Source organism: Sinohyriopsis cumingii, chromosome 3 (assembly GCF_028554795.1).
Source record: "Sinohyriopsis cumingii isolate HCF-2022 chromosome 3, ASM2855479v2, whole genome shotgun sequence".
Classification (NCBI taxonomy): Eukaryota; Metazoa; Mollusca; class Bivalvia; order Unionida; family Unionidae; genus Sinohyriopsis; species Sinohyriopsis cumingii.
In genome coordinates this window covers 84,216,884-84,237,345 of record NC_142963.1, presented here as the reverse complement: position 1 = coordinate 84,237,345, position 20,462 = coordinate 84,216,884, and the positions used below count along the sequence as shown (strand labels likewise).

General features: G+C 34.8%; 1 protein-coding gene across 2 annotated transcripts in view; it reads left to right on the top strand.

The window, feature by feature from the left end:
• The first annotated feature begins 3,602 nt into the window (after nucleotides 1–3,602).
• Nucleotides 3,603–20,462, top strand: part of LOC149803219 (endothelin-converting enzyme 2-like) — a 61,550-nt gene continuing 44,690 nt past the window's right edge. The window contains exons 1-3 of one of the 2 annotated variants that reach the window (XM_089952848.1): nucleotides 3,603–4,684; nucleotides 5,848–5,925; nucleotides 17,182–17,299. In XM_089952848.1, coding sequence (XP_089808974.1) covers nucleotides 4,253–4,684; nucleotides 5,848–5,925; nucleotides 17,182–17,299 — 628 coding nt within the window. In that variant the 5' untranslated portion in view covers nucleotides 3,603–4,252. The remainder of the gene's footprint in view (nucleotides 4,685–5,847; nucleotides 5,926–17,181; nucleotides 17,300–20,462) is intronic. The other variant, XM_089952847.1, reaches the window with a different exon arrangement.

Below are 20,462 nucleotides of genomic sequence, written 5' to 3'. Positions count from 1 at the left end.
ACTAAGGTGGAGTTTGTTGTAATGGTAATATAATATTGACACCAGGCATATTAAGGGAAAAGATAATTTAATATCAGATACAATTTCCGGTTTATAGAAAGGTATTATTTTATGTATGCTTTGTATAATTCATAAAAGTTCTTATTTTTTTAAAAACCTAATATAAAATTAATATATGGCAAAAAGAAAGCTTTATTATATAAATCTTTCTTTTTCTTTATGGGGGAAGTGTTATGTATATTTTATGTGATTTATATTTGATTTAATTTAATTGTTTTGTATGTTTTAATTTTTTTTAAAACTTCCATTACTTGCTATTGTAATGGAACTTTTTTTTTACTGGATTAGAGTTCAGTTCTGACTGATTTTGAAAAAGAATTTGACGGAAACAACTTTATAGAAACATTGTACCTAATGCTGACGTAGTTCCTGACTTTGATCCAGAACCAGTGATAGTTTGTAGTAAGCAAAGGTTGAAAAAACAAATTAAATTTTTTTCTCAGAGTAAGATTAATAAAGTCCAATCGAGGCCATACATAGAGTACGTGACAAATAACATGTTTCAATTAGGTTCTCCAGAGGATTGCCCCAAACCCGGGCATCTGCTTTGCGTTATAGCTAAATTTATTGTGATGTTTTTAAAACTAACAGTCATACTTGCCACAACACTGGAGACGTCCAGGTGTTTTATGTTGTGACCAGTTTTTGGGCTAATTATTTCATTTTAATTTAAATAAAAGTGATTTATTGTCTTGGAAATACTAGTGCTCTAAATTAATTCTTGGACAAGGACATTTATTGAAATATATACAGAATTCAGATTCGAATATATTTTTGTCTGTGATTCAACAAAGAACTGTTGACATATTAGTACGATGCTGACCACAACATAGGTCATCACCTTCCATTTTGGATTCATCGGGAATCGAACTCAGTTTCATTAGGAGTTTTTGTTTCTAGGACTTCTATTTTGTAATTCTTGGAATATTTTTGGATTTGGTTCGTAAAACCGTTCTTTTTCTCATTTTTAACTTGATTTTCTAGGGAAACAATTTTGTAAAATTTGTATAAAAGCTTGTTTTCTTCACTTTTTTCTTTCTTGTTACGTTCTGGAAGAGCCTAAACACGTAACACTTGTTCTTTTGCTGTGATATTGAAAACTGAAATATATTTAATGAGGTATTGGTCGAATAATGATTTTGTATTGCCATAAATATGCTTTCCTTGAGTATTTTATCTTGGCATGGCAAATATTATGTTCGTGTTATTTTCTTTCAACCTAATTTCAGCACATGAATATATATATATATATATATATATATATATATATATATATATATATATATATATATATATATATATATATACACACACATTGTGTGATTGACCTAAGTCCGTAAGTGAGGGTGAAAGTTTTGCCTTCCTGACTATTCACATTCTTGTGTAATGTTTGTGAGTTATAAATAAGTTGTTTGCTGGTATTTGATTTCAAGTTTTGCCTTATTTCCAAACTTAGAATGTTCTAGAGGTTAACTTTTGACTTGCATCCTGGTTATGTAATAATGTCTTAGGTTTTCATATAAATTTCTAGTAAAAAAAATTGTTGATTCCAATTTTAAGATCAGTCTGTGGAACTATCTACTGTTGTATTCAGATATAATTTTAGACGAATAATTTATTCATATTATTCATTGAAATTAGAAAGTGCTCATGGATATTTTTTCTAAAACACTACTTTAGCATTATCTATCATTCATTCAACGACATTCTGGATTATATCAGTGTGATACAGCAAGACTGTTGGCATATCAATCTATTCAAGACGATTGGAACATCAGCAAATTCAAGATTATTGACATTCATTCATAGTATTCTATAATTCTGGACTTGTGATAGAAATCAGAGCATTCTATAAATTTGGACTTGTAATAGAACATTTAGGATTATTTGGCATTTAATTCACAATGCTTTAAGTTCATTTTAAACTTTGACTTTTTCTAATGAAATAAATTGTTGAATGTTGCAAAACCTTTTTGGATTAGCTTCTTTCTGTTATATAGCTTAACACATAGACTCGTGACAATATATCTTTGTTGCATGTTTACATTCAAAATGACTACCGTCATTAGCCATCCACGTAACAAATATCTACCTTTTATTATGGGAGTCTTTATCTTGTTTGTGTTTTATGGAGGTATATTCTTCATTTCTTTCAATTCAGTGTTCCTTTTATTTTCATTTTGACTTCTGTTTATTTGTGTGCAAAGGGATTCCTATTTGTGCAAGCCTCTGGAATGTCAGGGCAGTATTAATGATGCTTTAAATACTTATCTTTGACGGCTTCTTAAAATGGTGTAAAACATGCAAAGAATACTTAGGCATGTTAAGCTGTTTCTAATTGTATTTTGAACCTGACTATAGTCTAAAGAATGTACTTTTATATTTAACAAATTGCAACATATCTTCACTTGATCCAAACGAATGATTTCAGACATATATAAATTTAGTATATTCCTATGCTTCACTCTGGAACATCTACTTCATATATTTAATCACCATGGTTTAAATATAACTTTATTTTTGTCTGTAGATTATATCTACATTTTGATTGAATCGTTGTAGATTGATCTAGTTTTGTTGAGGAGATCTTCGTTTTGTATGTAAATTCATCCGGACCCACATCAAGTATGTTATGTATTCCTTCTTTTATTACAGTGTTTTAACCATGTTGCTCTCAAGGTTGGTGCAACGTATTACGATGCTATCTGCAGTCAAAGCAATAGGTGAAGTTACATCTTTTCTGAAACTTTGTAATATATCTTTTTCGTTTGATATCAACATATTAGAACTAATCCTCTTGAATGTTTATTCAGTGGCATAATTATCTTTGACCGGATTTGTACCCAAGCAGTTAAAGAAATGTTAATTTATCTCTTGATTACGACATTGCAGCTTTCATGTTAGACTTATCAGACATGTTGAATTAATTGCAATATAAGTTTCTGCCGTTATCTATGTCATGAATTTCCACCTTCAAGCCTGGTTGGTCTAGTGAATTTTAAAGTAGAATTTATATAGAAAGTTATGGAATTAGAATCTTTCTAAATATTTTTATTTATTTATTACCATTTGTTTATTTGTCCACCAAGAAAAAAGATTAAATTTAATTAAACTTTACATGCGTCTAGGACTGTCAATATATATACTACTTATACATTCTCCCATGTCCCTGTGCTATTCGATTTTCGTCATTTCTCTATATTTCCTACCGGATTCTTTTTCGACTCTGCTGCCTATCAGTGTTTCAAACAAAGCAAACGGCGAGATGATATATATGCTGGAACGTTCCCCCTGAACTTAGATAGTACTGTGCGTTACAAATAATAATACATGAATAATATCCAACCTTTCACCCCACACAGTTTCCTCTAACGTAATTGGATAATAACTCATTTCTCATAAAAAAAACCTTTAGAATCACACCACTAAATGATTACATTTGACAAGAGAGGTGTTTATTTGTGTTAGAAGTCAAACTGTATAGCTCATAACGGGAGGCCAAGTTATCGTAGATCATTCGAGGCACGAACAAAACTTGATTAAATAAAATAAGAGTTGAGCACAGAGAGCAACGGTTTTGACTAGGGTAACTACAAATTGTCTAGAAGGTGCAAGCGAAAAACAATTAGCGAATTGATTACCGATGAAGTATCGCTTCTCATATATTCCTCTCAACGCTCCACGCTCACACAAGCGGGGATGAGAGACTGTCAGGCAATATGCCTGTCTATACGGATCATTTCTTCTCAACTCCCTAGAGACATCGTCGGAAAATGCAATATAAAAACTGGCAAAGTTTTATTTACTGCTCGTTGAGACCTTGCATCAAGCCTCTTGCTTTAATGATTTGCAGTGATCACTTGAACGAACTTGTCTTATTCTACAAAGTGGGTGCTTGTCACTGCGGATATATTTCGACTTTGATTAAACATTTTATGTGCAATGTGTTTTCTTTCAAAGCGAGGACTAACTTAAAACGTTTCCCACGAGTGTATCTCTCTCCGCTGGGCGAGTATCTAGTTTCTTCTACGTTATGGGAGCGTTGAACAATTTCGTGTAACTCATGCGCGATTTCGTTAATTTGCTCTACAGACTGACTTGTGCACCCAACGGCGACATATATTAACAAAGCGTTATTCAGATTTGGTACCACAAATACAAAGTTTGGTTATTAATATATAGAATACTTAGAATGTCGCGAAGAAATTCATCATCCGAAAAATATGTTGTATATTCCGTGGATCATATTTCAGATTTTTCTTCGAGTAGTGAAGAAAAAGAAGATGGACAAACTGTTCTTAACTCCCGAGAATCTCAAGACCATACTACAACGCCTGAAACATGTTTCAGGCCAGATTCTCCGGTTATCTCTTCTCCTTCGTCCACAGAGAAATGGGGATCGTATTGGTCCAGACGGGAGAGATGCTGTTGTTTTTTCAATTTCGTTTTCTTTGTGGCTCTTGCTGTGATGATAGCGATTGTGATCCTGTCAACAAAGGGGATCGTGGATCTTCGACATAACGGCGGAAAGGAAAGTGCAATTCATCAAATGTCGTCCACTTTAGCCGGTGAAAAATCAGACGACAATTTCCTGAAATGTACAACATCAGCACCACCTCCAAAGGTACGTTTGTTGCTTTTTGCTTTGTCATACTAAATCCTGGCGTGTCGTATATATTTTTACAGAAAATCCCAATAAGAGTTCCATTTTCCAATTATAGCTGTACTAAGTTATCTTCAGCTGCTCATAAATACAGATTTGATTTAACAAAAATTCATGTACATCGATCTAGTTTGAACTTGTTTAAAATCCTTTAAAATTAGTACATGTTTTAAGTAAGAACTTTGGGTTTGTCACCTCACCCCTTAAAATGGAATTAAAATATTTTCTGGAGACGGAGGAAAAGGAAATTAGTTTATAACGGCGAAGAGACTAAAACAGAGAGAACCAATTTCTTTTGAGTAACTTTGGCAATCAGTAACCTCTGTAAAAGGTAACGGAAATTAAAATACGTGGAATTCTTCACATCAAAATGTTCTCTTCCTCATTAGCAGCAATAATTGATGTCACCGCTTTCGTTAGGCATCTTTATTTTAATGTAAACATATTTATGTTTTGCATTGCTCAAAGACAAAAATAAATAAATAAAATAAAAAGAATACATGCTCATCATTTAGTGAACATTTATTAATCCAGTTCTTAAGGCGATACAAATATTTCAAAACAATTCGTAAGTTTATTACGTTTATAAACACTTTACAAGTATCTTAAATTAGTCATGATGAAATGATATATTTACTGATGTAAAATCCCTTATGCAAAAAGTGGTTTATGAATTATTGTTTTTCTTTTTCACTTTTAATTTTGCCGAGAAATAACAAACAGGAAAAGAATAAACAAAAGTATGGTTGTTACTTATATTTTTGTTCAGGTAACCCCGTTACTTTTATCTCTCATATCCACTGTGGATGATGGAATTAAAAAGCGAAGTGTTGAATACTTTAGCATATGAAACATAAATAATGTAATTTATAAGAATATAGACCATTCACACATAGCCCTAATCATCTCTCTCTCTTTCTCTCTGTCTCTCACACACACACATATATATATATATATATATATATATATATATATATATATATATATATATATATATATATATATATATATATATATATATATATATATATATATATATATATATATATATATATATATATATATATATATATATATATATATATATATATATATATATATAGTTATTTTGTTCTCTGTCGTAGAGTTGCAGCTCGGAGGAATGCATCCAGATGTCTGCGGAGGTGTTAATCAGAATGAATACTAGTGCTGATCCCTGCCAGGTGAGCATGTTCTCTGGTCTCTTGGGGCCAATAAGAAAATTGGGGCAGCTGATAAGAAAGTAACTCAGGCCTAGCACTGGGAACCATTATCCTTCATATCATGTCACTGACAGGAAAGCTCTGTCGGGGGGTAGCATATTGGCTGCAAATATCTTCCATATTCGCGTCACACGTTCCCTTATTAATTAATCTCTCACGAAGACACAGAAATGCATTAGGTTATGTGGTCAAATTATGCAGTTTAATTCTGATATAATCCGTTATATATTTTCATCTCTACTTTCAAGTGAAAATAAGCAAGAATCTCCGCATTCTCAGATTGTGCAACGAAACAGCCGATAGTCTGGATGTTGCAATATAAAATCCGACATCTAACACTGATGCATACGGCATTGAATTATACTGGGATAATGTTTCACCCGTGGGATGACTTTTAACTAGATCAGAAGTGCTTTCTTTCGGATAATTGGCAGTGAAAGAGTCATTTTATTTACATGTTTCGGTGCGTGTGAAAATTCTTACGGTGTTGTGCCACACCATTGACAAATGTCATTTTCAGATCTCCACTTTAAGTCTCGCAAAACCAACGTTTTTAATGGATTAATGTATGATTTATATTTACATAAATATTCCAGCAACACGCCAAAGTGTTACTCAGTTCACTGAGTTAAATGAATGTTTGTCATGCTACCGTGTACATGTTTACATTCAGACAGCAGAAGACAAAAATATAAGCGTTGAATGTTAAAATAATTGAAGTTTAATTAATACTGGGTAATTTCGAAATGTGAGACCTTTACTAAAAAGGTAACAAAAAATGGATATTAATTTTAGATTTATTTATTCGTCATTTTATTTAAATTAATCCGCATCTTTGTACAAATATTTCGCCTATGTAATAATATGGTACTGATTGATTTCACAAGTTTCTGTTTCATCCTTTTTCAATTTTCAAATTGCAGATAAACTCTGTATATCAACTTAGGTAAACTAGTGTAGTCAGTTTAATACCTGAGTTTGGAGATATTTTCCGTCTCTAATATGCTAATGTGTGTGTGTGTGTGTGTGTGTGTGTGTGTGTAAGGTGTATCTTGGAGTTGGGGACTGTTTATCACTGAGACAGAAAACACCGATAACCTTGTAAAACTGCATGTCTTCGACAATCGAAGCAAGCTAGTAACGTTTCCGCTTGTAGCCACAGCCATTATATTTGGAAAACCATCACAGTGATTGATAAACTGACCCCAAGGCCGCCCCCCCCCCCCAATCCCCGATAAGTTTCCAGCAGTCAATAAGAAATATGTCCTAGAAAGCTAATAGAATCATGTTTGCATTGCTATTTTGCCTCACTTAAAGGAGTAACAGTGTTTTTTCAGACCATGTTAGGCCAAAGAGAATTTGATTGCCAATATATTCGATGATTGATGCACCATTCCAGCTGATGAATAACTATTCCACGACATTTTCAAATACTAGTGGACTTTGTAACAATTAAGGCTCCTTTGGAATAGGAACGTTACGCCTCAAAATCGCCAACTCGGCGCTAGAGTTGATTTACCCTGTCGGTCTCGAACGTTAATTATAGCGTCCCAATCAATCTCGTTTACACAGACGGCTGTAGCTTCATATAATTACTAGTGAACACTCGAAAGTCATTTAGTGATAAGTGATCTGCTAGAATCTTATTACACCGCAAATTTACTCAATCAATGTTTTAATTTTCCGCCCCTCCTATCACATCATGAAAAATCACTCCTGTCCCCAAGTTTGGTTCTTAATCAGAATCTATAATAATATGGCAGTTCCTCAACATAATATTGCTGGAAGTAAAGACGAGCGCGTTTGTGTTAGGATGTGTAGTCAGAAGCCCCTTCTTGTGTAAAGATAACGAGCTGCTTTGAATATATATCCTGGTTTAATTGTCATTACCTGATTAGATAGTCATGAAGCGCGATAAAAAAAATTATATGAATAATATTTTCTCATTGCTTAATTGCTAACTTAGAATTTTCTACTCACACGGGAAGTTAAAAAAAAAAAACCACCATCAGACTCATGTGGTTTAGAATTACATTAAACACATTAATATCGAACTCACTGTATATTTACAGTTAAACACAATTATCAACATCTCGAATTAAGAAAAACAGAAGACTTTTGCCTTATATAAATTACAAGTAAAATCCATTATCTCGATCTGGGTTATCTCGAATACTCTATATATCACAAAGTTTTTTTTAAAACTGTTTCTTGCTGTCTTCAAAGTTTCAAAGTTCTCGAAATCCCGAAGTTCGGGTTTTCAAGAATTTGCCGTATTTCATTTTCGATAGGAACGGTGTTTGAAGGTTTTTGTCCGCTTTCTGCTTAATTACGTCACGTATTTTGCCTTATGACTTCAAATGGGCATATCGGAAGCTATTAATTGTAATTAATTTCCAACTGTTTGGGGTACATACATTACCTGATCATAATTACAAATACATGATTATAATTACAAATACATAAATTATCTGGTTAAAATTACAAATACATAAATTACATGATTATAATTACAAATACATAAATTACCTGGTTATAATACAGATACATAAATTACATGATTATAATTACAAATACATACATTACCTGGTTATAATTACAAATACATAAATTACATGATTATAATTACAAATACATAAATTACATGATTATAACTACAAGTACATAAATTACATGATTATAATTACAAATACATAAATTACCTGGCTATAATTACAAATACATAAATTACATGATTATAATTACAAATACATAAATTGCCTGGTTATAATTACAAATGCATAAATTACATGATTATAATTTCAAATACATAAATTACCTGGTTATAATTACAGATACATAAATTACATGATTTTAATTACAAATACATAAATTACAGTATAATAATTACAAATAGATGAAACTATTTAATCAACTGCAACTAGAACAAATAATTTAAAAATGTTTAATTTCCAAAAATTCACAAACGTTGACTAAGTACGAAACAGTTCAAAGCTATTTACAAGTAGCCTCTATAAATGCACATTATAGCGGATGCACTCATGCTTTCAAACGATAGAGGTCGCTGATGTCATGGGTAAGTCTGACTGTAATGCAGCTGGAAGAACACCTGCAGGACATGTTGCAGATGCGGCGAGAATTTAAAAAAAAAAAACCAAACCAAATCACCACCCCAGCCCCCCAAACAAAACAACAACAAAAAAACACAACAAAAACCAAAGCACAAAAACAGAAACATAATCAATCTACAAGTTATGCAAGATAAACAACACGAAAATGCCAATACTAGAGAAGTTATACAAGACAAAAAAAAAAACAGAACTGAGGAAGAGAATTTATTAGTGGCATATCGTACAACAGGAGAACAGGGAATATATGCATCACATTTGGACCGCTCCAGTGACCTAGGGGTAAAAGCGTCCGCCTCTAATGCGAGAGGTCACGGGTTCGATTCCCGGCTGAGTCATATCAATGACTTATAAAAATGGTACTAACAGCTGCATTGCTAGGCGCTCAGCATTAAGAGGTTAGTGTTATGACTGGTCGGCCTGGTGTCAGGATAATGTGACTGTATGGTACATCATGCTGCATGTCTGCGGATTGATGCCCCAGTGCTATACATAACTATAAATTGCCACACTGCAGACATCGTAGTGTTATGACTGAAAAACTGTTAAGACTAAATTCAAATCACACACACACACACACACACACACACACACACACACACACACATTTGTCATTTGAAGAGAACATCATGCGGGTAAAAACGGAATTAACCTTCATGAAATTAAAGATGTGACACCAGTTGAGAATTGTTCTAGGGTTTAACGCCATTTTTCAGCACAAGATAGGCTTTACATGGCGGCCAGTATAACTGGTGGAAGAAGAACCACCGACCCACGAAAGCTACTGGCAGGCTTTCCCACGTACCCACTCTAGCCGAACCTTGGACTCGAACCCACGCAGACAGAGGTGAGATGCAGTGATCCGGAACGGTGAGCGCTTTAGACCATTCGGCCACTCGGGGCCCCCACCAGTTGAGAAAGAAAGAAATGCTCATGATACATCCGACTATTATTGGACGAGAATACCCTTTCAGATAATGAAAATCAACTCAGAATAGTGGAAGTCCCAAACATCGTAAGAATAATAGCGGCAAAGCAAGTGGATATCAACCTCACAGGTATTGCAATTGAAATACCTCTAGAAGCAACAGAAGAGAGATTCCAGCAAATCTTTGGAATCAGCATGAAGGAATCGAAGATAGCGACTATTCCCAACGGTTCAAACGGAAGCGACAATCCTGGCCATTTAAAAGATGATGCTGAAAAACTCAACACGTTCTTCCAGGAAAATAGAACCGAATATCCTCATGAGAAAATGCAAAAATTTCTCGTATACAATCCTAAATATTAAGCCTTCGGGTATTTGGAATGTTTCTGATGGGTCACCTAGAAAGACATAACCAGCAATACATGATGGAAAGACTTAGAGATGTCCACAAAAACATAGTCACTATAACTGTGCATATTTTAAGTGATCAGTTGAAACAGAATGTTGATATTTTGGAAGCTAAATAGAAAATTATGTACCAGTTGGTTAAATAATTTCACTTATTTCTAATTACAATAATGTAAGCCCGGTACCTCTAACCATTAGAAAATTAAAATGTATAATTTATTTTATGTTCGATTTAAGTCATAAGACCTAAAAATATAGTGTAATGACCCCAAAAGGTCATGGTGTATATGGTGTAATGACCCCAAAAGGTCATGGTGTATATGGTGTAATGACCCCAAAGGGACATAAACGGTCATATTCATGACCGGCATTCAAAACTTAGATTTTTGTCGCAAGCCATGACCCATAGTTTCATGGCCCTGGTTTGTTCAAACTGTTAAGTCAATATATTGGTGAAATGATAAAATATAATAATTTCTTATCAATACTGGGTGGTCTGATCCATCAAATTCTTAACCTTTTATTTCAAAGCATTAGCTGTGTTACAATATACAGACGATACATGTATCATTAGCTGTGTTACAATAAGCAGACGATACATATTTCATTACCTGTGTTACACTATACAGACGATACATGTATCATTAGCTGTGTTACAATATACAGGCGATACATGTATCATTAGCTGTGCTACAATAAACAGACGATACATATATCATTAGCTGTGTTACAATATACAGACGATACATGTATCATTAGCTGTGTTACAATATACAGACGATACATGTATCATTAGCTGTGTTACAATATACAGACGATACATGTATCATTAGCTGTGTTACAATATACAGCCGATACATGTATCATTAGCTGTGTTGCAATATACAGACGATACATGTATCAAATGTGCTTTAACTAGTATGTATTTACCGACTATCATGAGTTTTGCGAAACGATCAATCGATGAATTCATCATAAAAAACCAGAGATGATATTTGTGGTCATTAGAAAGACATCATGTGAAAATAAACATACTTTTAGATACCCATGCGGAAATAAAAGACACTAACAAGAATGTTACGATATGAATTGCCAAGAAGATAAGAAATCATAAGGCATGTCAGATTACATCACTTGCTATTGACATCGCTGAGTTTATCAGTTGACGGAAAGGGGTCCACTTGTTTCCAATGCCCAATCTATGATTCCACTTGTTTCCTTTGCCCAATTTATGCGTACAGAATGATTTCCTCAAATTTCAATGTTTGCATTTTGCAATATGTATTGTAAATGACTGCTATATTTAAGAATACCGTTGACAGAAATGCGCAAAATGTACACTATATGAGAGATGAACGTATAAATCAGGAAACTACGTCAAAAGTTTTGGGAAGTCGTTATTGTTTTGGAATAAACTTTTTAGGCCAAAACTATGTTCTTAACAGACAATGAGTAAAGCAGAAATGGTGATAAAATGTAATGGGATTTCATTAATAATGAAACGTTTACTGTCACGAATTGAGTTAGTCGTGTCAAGATAGTTGATATCAACGTCAGTAAAGGTACTATTATCGTTTCCAAACCTAAAATATTTGATTTTTATCTCAGTTCTAGTAAGTGACATTTGCGGATGAAAGGAAATATTAGTTTTTTTTATGACATGGATCTTTTGAACGACACAGTGACTCTTTTATATTGTACATTTTACATACTAAAATTTAAAGATTTTCAAGATATATTAACCCATTACATAGACCACACACACACACACACACACACACACACACACACACACACATAATTATATACGAAACGTTTTGACTATACATACGCTTACATTATTTAATTTTTAAAGTCACTAAAAATGTCAGGCAGTAGACACGCAATATCTGCATTAATCATTTTAGCCTCAGTTAACACGTCTTGTAGCAGTATCCTAGGGAAGAAATTATCAATCTTTAAATAAAAAAATTCTATAAATAATTTATGAATTTATTCCTGACGCACATGACTATATCGGGCGAGTTAACTGAGGTCATGATATAAAAGGTTCTGTGACATAATAATGTCAAGATTGACGAGATAAAAAGGCAAAACGTGGTTACATTATCTGAAAGGTTAGGATTATGGGACAACTCCATGTAAAAATAGTAACATAGAACCAATCACATCATCATCGTCATCATCAGTACCGTGGTCAGGTAGACCGTTGGGGCACCGCACAAGACCGAACAACCAGTCTCCTCCATTCCTCTCGATTTTCCATCTTTCTCAGTGAGTCGCTCAATATCAAGCCTGTCCACTCTCGAATATTATCTTCCCACCTCTTTCTTTGTCTGCCTCTCTTTCTTCTTCCTTGTATGGTACCTTGCAGGATTGTCTTAGCAATTCCTGATGATCGTGAGACATGCCGGTAACACTGCAGTTTACGTTTTTTCACTGTGATCAGGAGGTCTTCGTGAGGCCCTGTGACTTGTCTGATCCTATGTGGCCTGTATCCTTTTCTCTAAGTCAAACGTTATGGTCCATAATTCGCAGGCGTAGAGAAATATGGAGATCACCAGTGAGTGCATCAGTCTGACCTTTGAACTGAGTGCGATGTTCTTGTCGTTCCAGATGGGCTTCAGTTTTGTCATCCCTGCTGTTGTCTGTGCAATCCTGAAGTGTGCTTCAGGTTTCGATCCTTCATCTGTTACAGTTTCCCCCAAATACTTGAAGCTGTGGACTCTTTCTAGCTTCGTACCTTGGACCCTCAGTGTTGATGTCCTTGGTCATCATTTTGGTCTTCTCTGCATTGATTTCCATGTCGTAGGCTAAAGAGGTTTTGTCGAGGCTCTCTACTAAGCTAGCTGATTCTTGCTCATTTCCTGCTAGTCCATCAATGTCGTCGGCAAAACGAGTTGGTGACTCTTCTTCCTCTGATGTTGACCGTCCCTTCATGCTTTTCAAGCGCTTCAGCCATGAAGGATGTTGAATAGTGTGGGAGAGAGCAGAAAGCCTTGTCCGACCCCGATTCTGTCGTTCTGAACCTGTCCCCTATGCTGTCGTTGAAGTGTACTGCACTGGTTGTCTTGTCATAGAGTTACTCTACTACCGTGATGAGGTTGGCATTGATGTAGTACAGTCTCATGATCGCCCACATGGTTGCATGCCCTACCCTGTCAAATGCCTTCTTGAAATCCACAAAGATGTGGTACAGATCTTGCTAGTGTTGGAGGTACTTTTCACACAATATCCTTAGGTTGAAGATCTGCTCTGTTGTGCTGCGCCCTGCTTTGAAGCCCGCCTGCTCCCCGGCAATGATCTTTTCAGCCTGTGGCTTTAGTCTTTTAAGCAGTACCCTCGATATGACTTTGCTTGGATGACTTATAAGACTGAGTGTACAGTGGTTTTGACACTGTTGCAAGTTGTCTTTCTTGGGGAGGGTAATGATGAGTGATTGAGTCAACAGCGATGGCCATACTCCTGTCTGTCAGATCTTGTTGCAGATGTTTGGGAGGGCGCTAATCATTGCTTCTCTCCAGCTTGGATCAGTTCTGCTGGGATGAAGTCCATTCCTGCTGACTTCCTCTTTTTCAGCGATCTCACTGCGGCTTCTACTTCTTCACGTAGAATAGGGTAGTTGTCGTTGTTAGTTGGTGGAGGGACGTTAATTACCTCTGGATCTAGTGTGGCTCGGTGGTTGTTCGTGTGGTTTGTCTAAGGCAGCTGTTTCCTGGCGGAGCCCAACCCTCTCCAGGCCTGACCACAGCCGATTTCCTCCAACTTGTTGGCTCGCCTTGGTCAGAACACGTAGCCCTTGAGCTGTTTGGCAGCCTTTCCTCTTGGCTGTTGACTCTGTCTCGGAAGTTCGCCGTGTTAGCATCACACTATTTATCCATAGCTGGAAGACTCGTGAAGGGCTTAAGCGTATAACTTCCCATGCAAGTCTGGACGACTTGCCTATTGCCCATATAACTCCATCGTTATTCTTTGTTATGTGGTGGTTGGGTTATCGTTATCTAGAGGATGATAGACCGTGGTGTTATTTCTCGGATCGAGTCAATAAAATAAAATAAAATAAAAATGTGAAATTAATGGATGCAATAACAGAGGTCAGAGCATTCATACAGAATAGAACACGAGCCTCCGTTATATAAAATGTAATCAATCATATAAACGATGTGAAACTGAGCATGACATTTGAATGACACACTTTCTTAGAAATAATTACCAAGTTTACTAAAACAAATGTAATTAGCCGTTCTATTTACACTGATAAGAAAAACTTCACCATGAAATCTAGTGAACGATCAAACTCAATTGTCCAGCATGCCTTCTTAACCCGGATGCTTGCCGTCCTTCCAAATTCAACGTTGGTGACAGATTTGAGTCGACGTATTCATTTTCCTGCTCCTCTTCCTCTCTCTCTCTCTCTCTCTCTCTCTCTCTCTCTCTCTCTCTCTCTCTCTCTCTTCAGCTTCCTTTCGGGGCATCAACCTTATTTGGTTTTCTCCTACCTTTGTTCACTGTAAGGGTGCATATGTGTAGCTATTCCCCTTTTTAAAATAAATAATAACTTAATAATTGTCAGTTTATTATATTTCTGGGATCGAACATTACCCGCTCTCTCGTTACATCAGATATCGTCTTATCGTAATTAGACAGAAACTAAGGCTAACCTGTGTCATTTCTCAGCCTGACAGCAGATACACAAACCCTAGTACATCAGATTAATATATCTCCCTAACGGCTGTTTAGTATTCCTAACTGAACTATAACAAACTAGAGATCTTTAATACATTATTACGTCCTGACGTGGACTAGAAATCACTAACTGGATTAAAGGAAGCTCTGAATGTTATTACCATCTATTGTCGGTTAAAAGAATTCACATCTTATACAAACGAATCAGTGAAATGCACTTCTTGTTGTAAATGCAATAGTTGCTAACTAACAATCCATCGTTTGAACATCCTAAGACATACGACTACTCATTTCTTAACATACATGATTCATAACATTTAAGACAAATAAACTCAGTCAATTATCTCAAAGAATTCTTAGCCAAGAAATTATGCGTGAAATTCGTAGAATAAACGAGTCATATAATATTCAAGACGAATGAATGCAAACAATTAACTTCCTAACTCATCAAAAGAAAATTGATGTATTATTTAAAAACAAATACATTCAAACAAATAATTACAAACTTATATCAAGAAAATTATATGAGACTGAAAAGGAATACATTCAATAATTATATACTCATATCCACGAACAAATTGTATGGGATTTATGCATTCGAGACTCGTTCGTTTATATAGTAGCAGAAACTGATAAGGTTCCGTGTCCCTCAAATTTCCAGACACACGTCCCTCTGATAATTTATAACGAGAATACTTTCTACTCAACCGGAGTTAATAACTTATTGCCTTCCCAACTTAAAAGCTTAGACTGACAAATATTTCGAGGGAGAATGCTTAAAACAGTGAATTTCGTTTGGGAAACACCAACCCTTTTTTTGGGCTTAGCCGATCAGGATTAAATTAGTCTAACCGCCGAAAATTACCACAAGCCAGACGAAGTTAGAATAGTTATCTCTATTCCGCCGTTTTTAAATAAACAGATTCATGGAAAATTTCACTTTATGGCACTTAGTTCAAGTGGCACAGAATGTTCTCCGGATCGTCTTCACTTTGCCATTTTTCCGCCATTTAAACCCAAAAGGACCTTGCCGCATCCATCTGTTTGACCGTTATCCAAATTAAAAATTAATCACGTCCTAAACTGGGATGTTAAAACCACTGCAGTAAAGCGATTCATTGCAGTGACTAGCACATCATCAAGGTTAAATGTTACGTGTCCCGCTGACCGCGGCAAAATGCTCCACAAGAGCTGTACAACTCTTCAAAGTTCACATTGTTACAGTCTATACTATCCAGTTCATAATTTGCAATGGTAAAATCCTAAGCTAAATGTCATGTCTTCAAACCCAAACTCAGATATTTAAAAACAATATGTAGACAAATACACAACCTTGTATTCTGCTAATTTTACAGAACAACGTTATTAATGTATCACCTTTACAATATAATTCTACGACGATTAAAAAAGTCAGAGATATCATTTATTTAAACAAAGTTATATTCAAACCAGCACATATAAATTCATCCTATACGAATGGCTAAATCTGACACAAAACCGTTCATAAGCTTAAAAGGATTGAAAAATATGCAGCAAATGGCTGAAAATAAAATGGTTGTTTGTTTGTGTTGTTGGTTATCCCTTAAAGATAATTTATGAAACATTTTGTATTCTCTTGTTGTTTTCTTTTGTGTGTGTGTCTATTCTAGGCATATTTATCGCGCAGCTCGCTTAAACAAATATCAGTCAATTGTGTAAACAAATTTAATGGGACAAAATGAAAACTAGAGTCTGAATTGAAAGAAATAGTTAACTGAACATTCTGTCTACATATTTAAAATATAAAGTACATTTACATTCTTCTAGTTCAGACTAGTAATACCTGATCAAGATGAATAAGCCAAATCACACACACAGACACAGTCTCCTGTCTCCGCGGGGAATGGCATAGTGAGACAATAGGTAACATACAACCCAAAGCGTGAGGATTGAAGACTAAAATCGAAGGAAATTTCTCATTGGTCTTGTTGAACACGAACTATTCTTTGTTTCCATGATCGAAACGACTTTATATTTGTATACACGATTGATATAAAATTTAAAAGAGATATTCATATATATTTTTAGGACTTTTACGAGTTTGCATGTGGTGGATTCGTGTCACGAACCAGACTGTCATGGAAATCCCCAAGAAAAAGAAGCTATCCTGATTTGATTCTGGAACAGCATCTGGAAAATATCGCTGGCAAGTATAACAAATATATTTTTATTCTGTCCCCCTACAGTGAGGCTTCTCTCGTCTACCACATTTACGAAATTATTTACATGTGGAAAACAACGAGACGAGAACATACCCAAATTAAAACAATGAGTTTGCGACTGTTAGGTCACATGCAATTGTGCCGGGGTTTCTTCAAGGTAAGTGAGAGCCATAAATTCTTTGATACTTTGAGCGAAAAATATATTTTCATTTCAATCAACAGCTGTATTTGCAGTACAATCAAGGCAGACTAACTTCAACAAGAATCTTCAAGATGGCATCACATTTAGTTTTAGCTATTTTGAAGATTATTGTCATTTTCTAAAAGATTTATTATTTACATAGATATTCTTGGACAGTTATATTTTGGGGATTTGCATGTGCATAACAGTTTTCCAATATGTCTTGTATACGCTATATAATGATGCAACAAAGTCTATCTCATCTATAATGGAATAATTATTCAACAATATACATGTACGCACAGTAGAATGGCCCATCTTACACTACAGCATACATATTAATGCTCCCAGAATATATTCAATTAAGTTCAAATCATTGTGCATCCACATATTTATCAGGTGATCACTCATGCGACTGAGGTGAAAACTCTGTCCTTTTCCTTGTAGCAGCAATTAAATCTAAGGACCTAAATGTAGTGATCAAGGTGTTTTCTGTGTATTCTGAATAACAACAAAAGCATATTAATATAGAACCCTGTTTCCGTTTCTTCCAATGTTGACGTAGTCTAGCAAGGATTTGGGTCTGGTATGTGTCAGCCTCATGATCTAATGATTGTTATGGTTTGGTAAATTGATTGTTTTGATGCCATTGGTTCATTACTCTCAGCACGCACTATCAATATCCAATTATCACAGGGCTGCCAGCCAAGGAGAGTAGATCCTGTTATCAAATCGTCATTTGTAAACCTTGTCCCACAAAGGCGTTTGTTGAGACATGTCAGTATTTAGTAATAGTTTCCAGACGTTGCTTATAATATGTTTTGGTTCAGAAACCAATTTATGTCTTGGGCTTTAGTATAAGGCTAATTTAAAATATAGCACAAACACTCTTTAGCATGTCAAACCAACAAAAACTCTTATATGAAGATTCTTTATTGTTACAAATCCCAGATTCCTAGCTTACAAAATTAGCTTTTATCTCTTAGTGGGAACATGACAAAACATAGATATTTACAGATGAATGCAATACAGCCAAATCATAGCTTGCGTCCGACTGACGCCTGTCTGGAGCGCTTATATGATGTTCAAGGTTTGACCCAGTACTCAGATAACATAGAACAATCAAATTCTCTCTGCCAAATTTCTGTGGAACGTGAAGCATTTGCTTTTTAAATCGTTCGCAGTATTGATTAAAGTTAGGATACGTTTCATACAGATGTAAACTATATTTGGAAATAAAAATAACTCACAACTTCTGACTGCTCGTTCCAAAATGGAGATGTCAAAAAGTCCTATATTGTCATCGTTTTGAAGAAGCTTCATTTTGGAAAACGACCAAGTCGCTGCGAATATTTTCAATTACTCTTACTTTCGTCCAATATATGTTTTATCGAAAACCATAGCGAAGGAATCAGCCACTGCTTTCATTATTCCATTATTTACATTCAAGTCTTGAGAAGGCTGGCTGGAGGGATGTGTTAATTTCCTTTCAGTCTGAGCATTAATGAGATATTTCAGTGATTGAAAAGTTTCAACATTTGCCATTTTTATCAATTAAGGTCCATCTGTTTCCTTATTTTCTACCATGTTTCATTATGCTTGTGTATGTATTGTGAATTTTTCTGCATCGTCTGCCCATCAAAAATAGTTCCTTATTTTAATATAGGTATATTGATCATAAATGCTTAGGCTTGTGCATCTAGGGTCTCCCATAATCATTGTACAAGGACTTCAAAGCATCTGAATTCAATTAACCTGCAGGAATTCTTCATGTTTGTATATTATAAAGTTTGTTTGAATGAAAATTATACCGAAGTCAAAACCAGGTCTTATGGACATAAATCTAAATACATTCTTAATTAGCAAACACAATGTTTTATTTTGATGATCCATTCAAAACAATGGAGTAATTCAAATTGTATGATTAATTTTATCTTTGTATTATCTTTTAAAAATCTTGACTTGAAAAGTTTGGTTATTGTAAAATAATTATATATATATATATATATATGAAACTTGCTATGAACAACAACAACATATATGAACAATATACATACAACTCAAATTTGCACGAGTGAAAGTGTGCTACACGTTCGGGAGTCACCTTTTCAATTCGTTATTTAACTGTTACGTCATCACTTGCATTCAGGAAGTCAGACACAAGAATTTGCACTTTTACACTTTCTTGCTCATTGAAAGAGGTGATTTACTAGTTTTCTTTTCCTTTAAGTCCTTTGAATTTGAATGATCGGTACAAATCCTTCTGGATTGTCGTTTTGTTTTTGTAATAGATATTTATTCCAAATAGCCGGTTAACTGCTTTCTCAATGTCCTCCAGTACACATATTTAGAAATATTACGACATTGGTATTTGAAAATTAGAGGCAGAGTGCACGATAATACCCTAGTTAATCGGAAGAATACACATACTGGAAACGTTTCTGGATATACTGGCGGCCTAAGGTCTTCTTCAAGTGAAAATTGGCGAAAAATGTAATTTTGCAATTTTCGTCTCTGATTCTGGTTGTGGCAGTAGTTTAGTGCTAACGAAATAAATGAGAGAACGCAATAGAGAAGTTGGGGTACGCATATCACTCCGATGCTGGTGGTGGATGGGGCAATGGCGAGGGCAAAAAAGTAAGGGAACGCAATTCCCACAGTAATTCACCTCTGGATTACAGGAAACATGAAATATGTTGAACTCATATGCCTTAAGTGATTTTTTCAGACATGTGTCAGTAATGGATGTCTTCAGATTTGTTTCATAGCTCATTATTTGATGCGTTGTGATAATCATAGACATCAAAACCTTCAGTACACATGAAGTGTATTGGCAGCCAAAATTTCAACTTAGAAATTCAGTGTGGATTTTATAGATTTTTAAAAAAACTAAAAGAACAACCAAAAATATGTATGGGTAAAAATGTGTCTGGTTATGGGTAAAAAATATTCCTCATAAAATACCG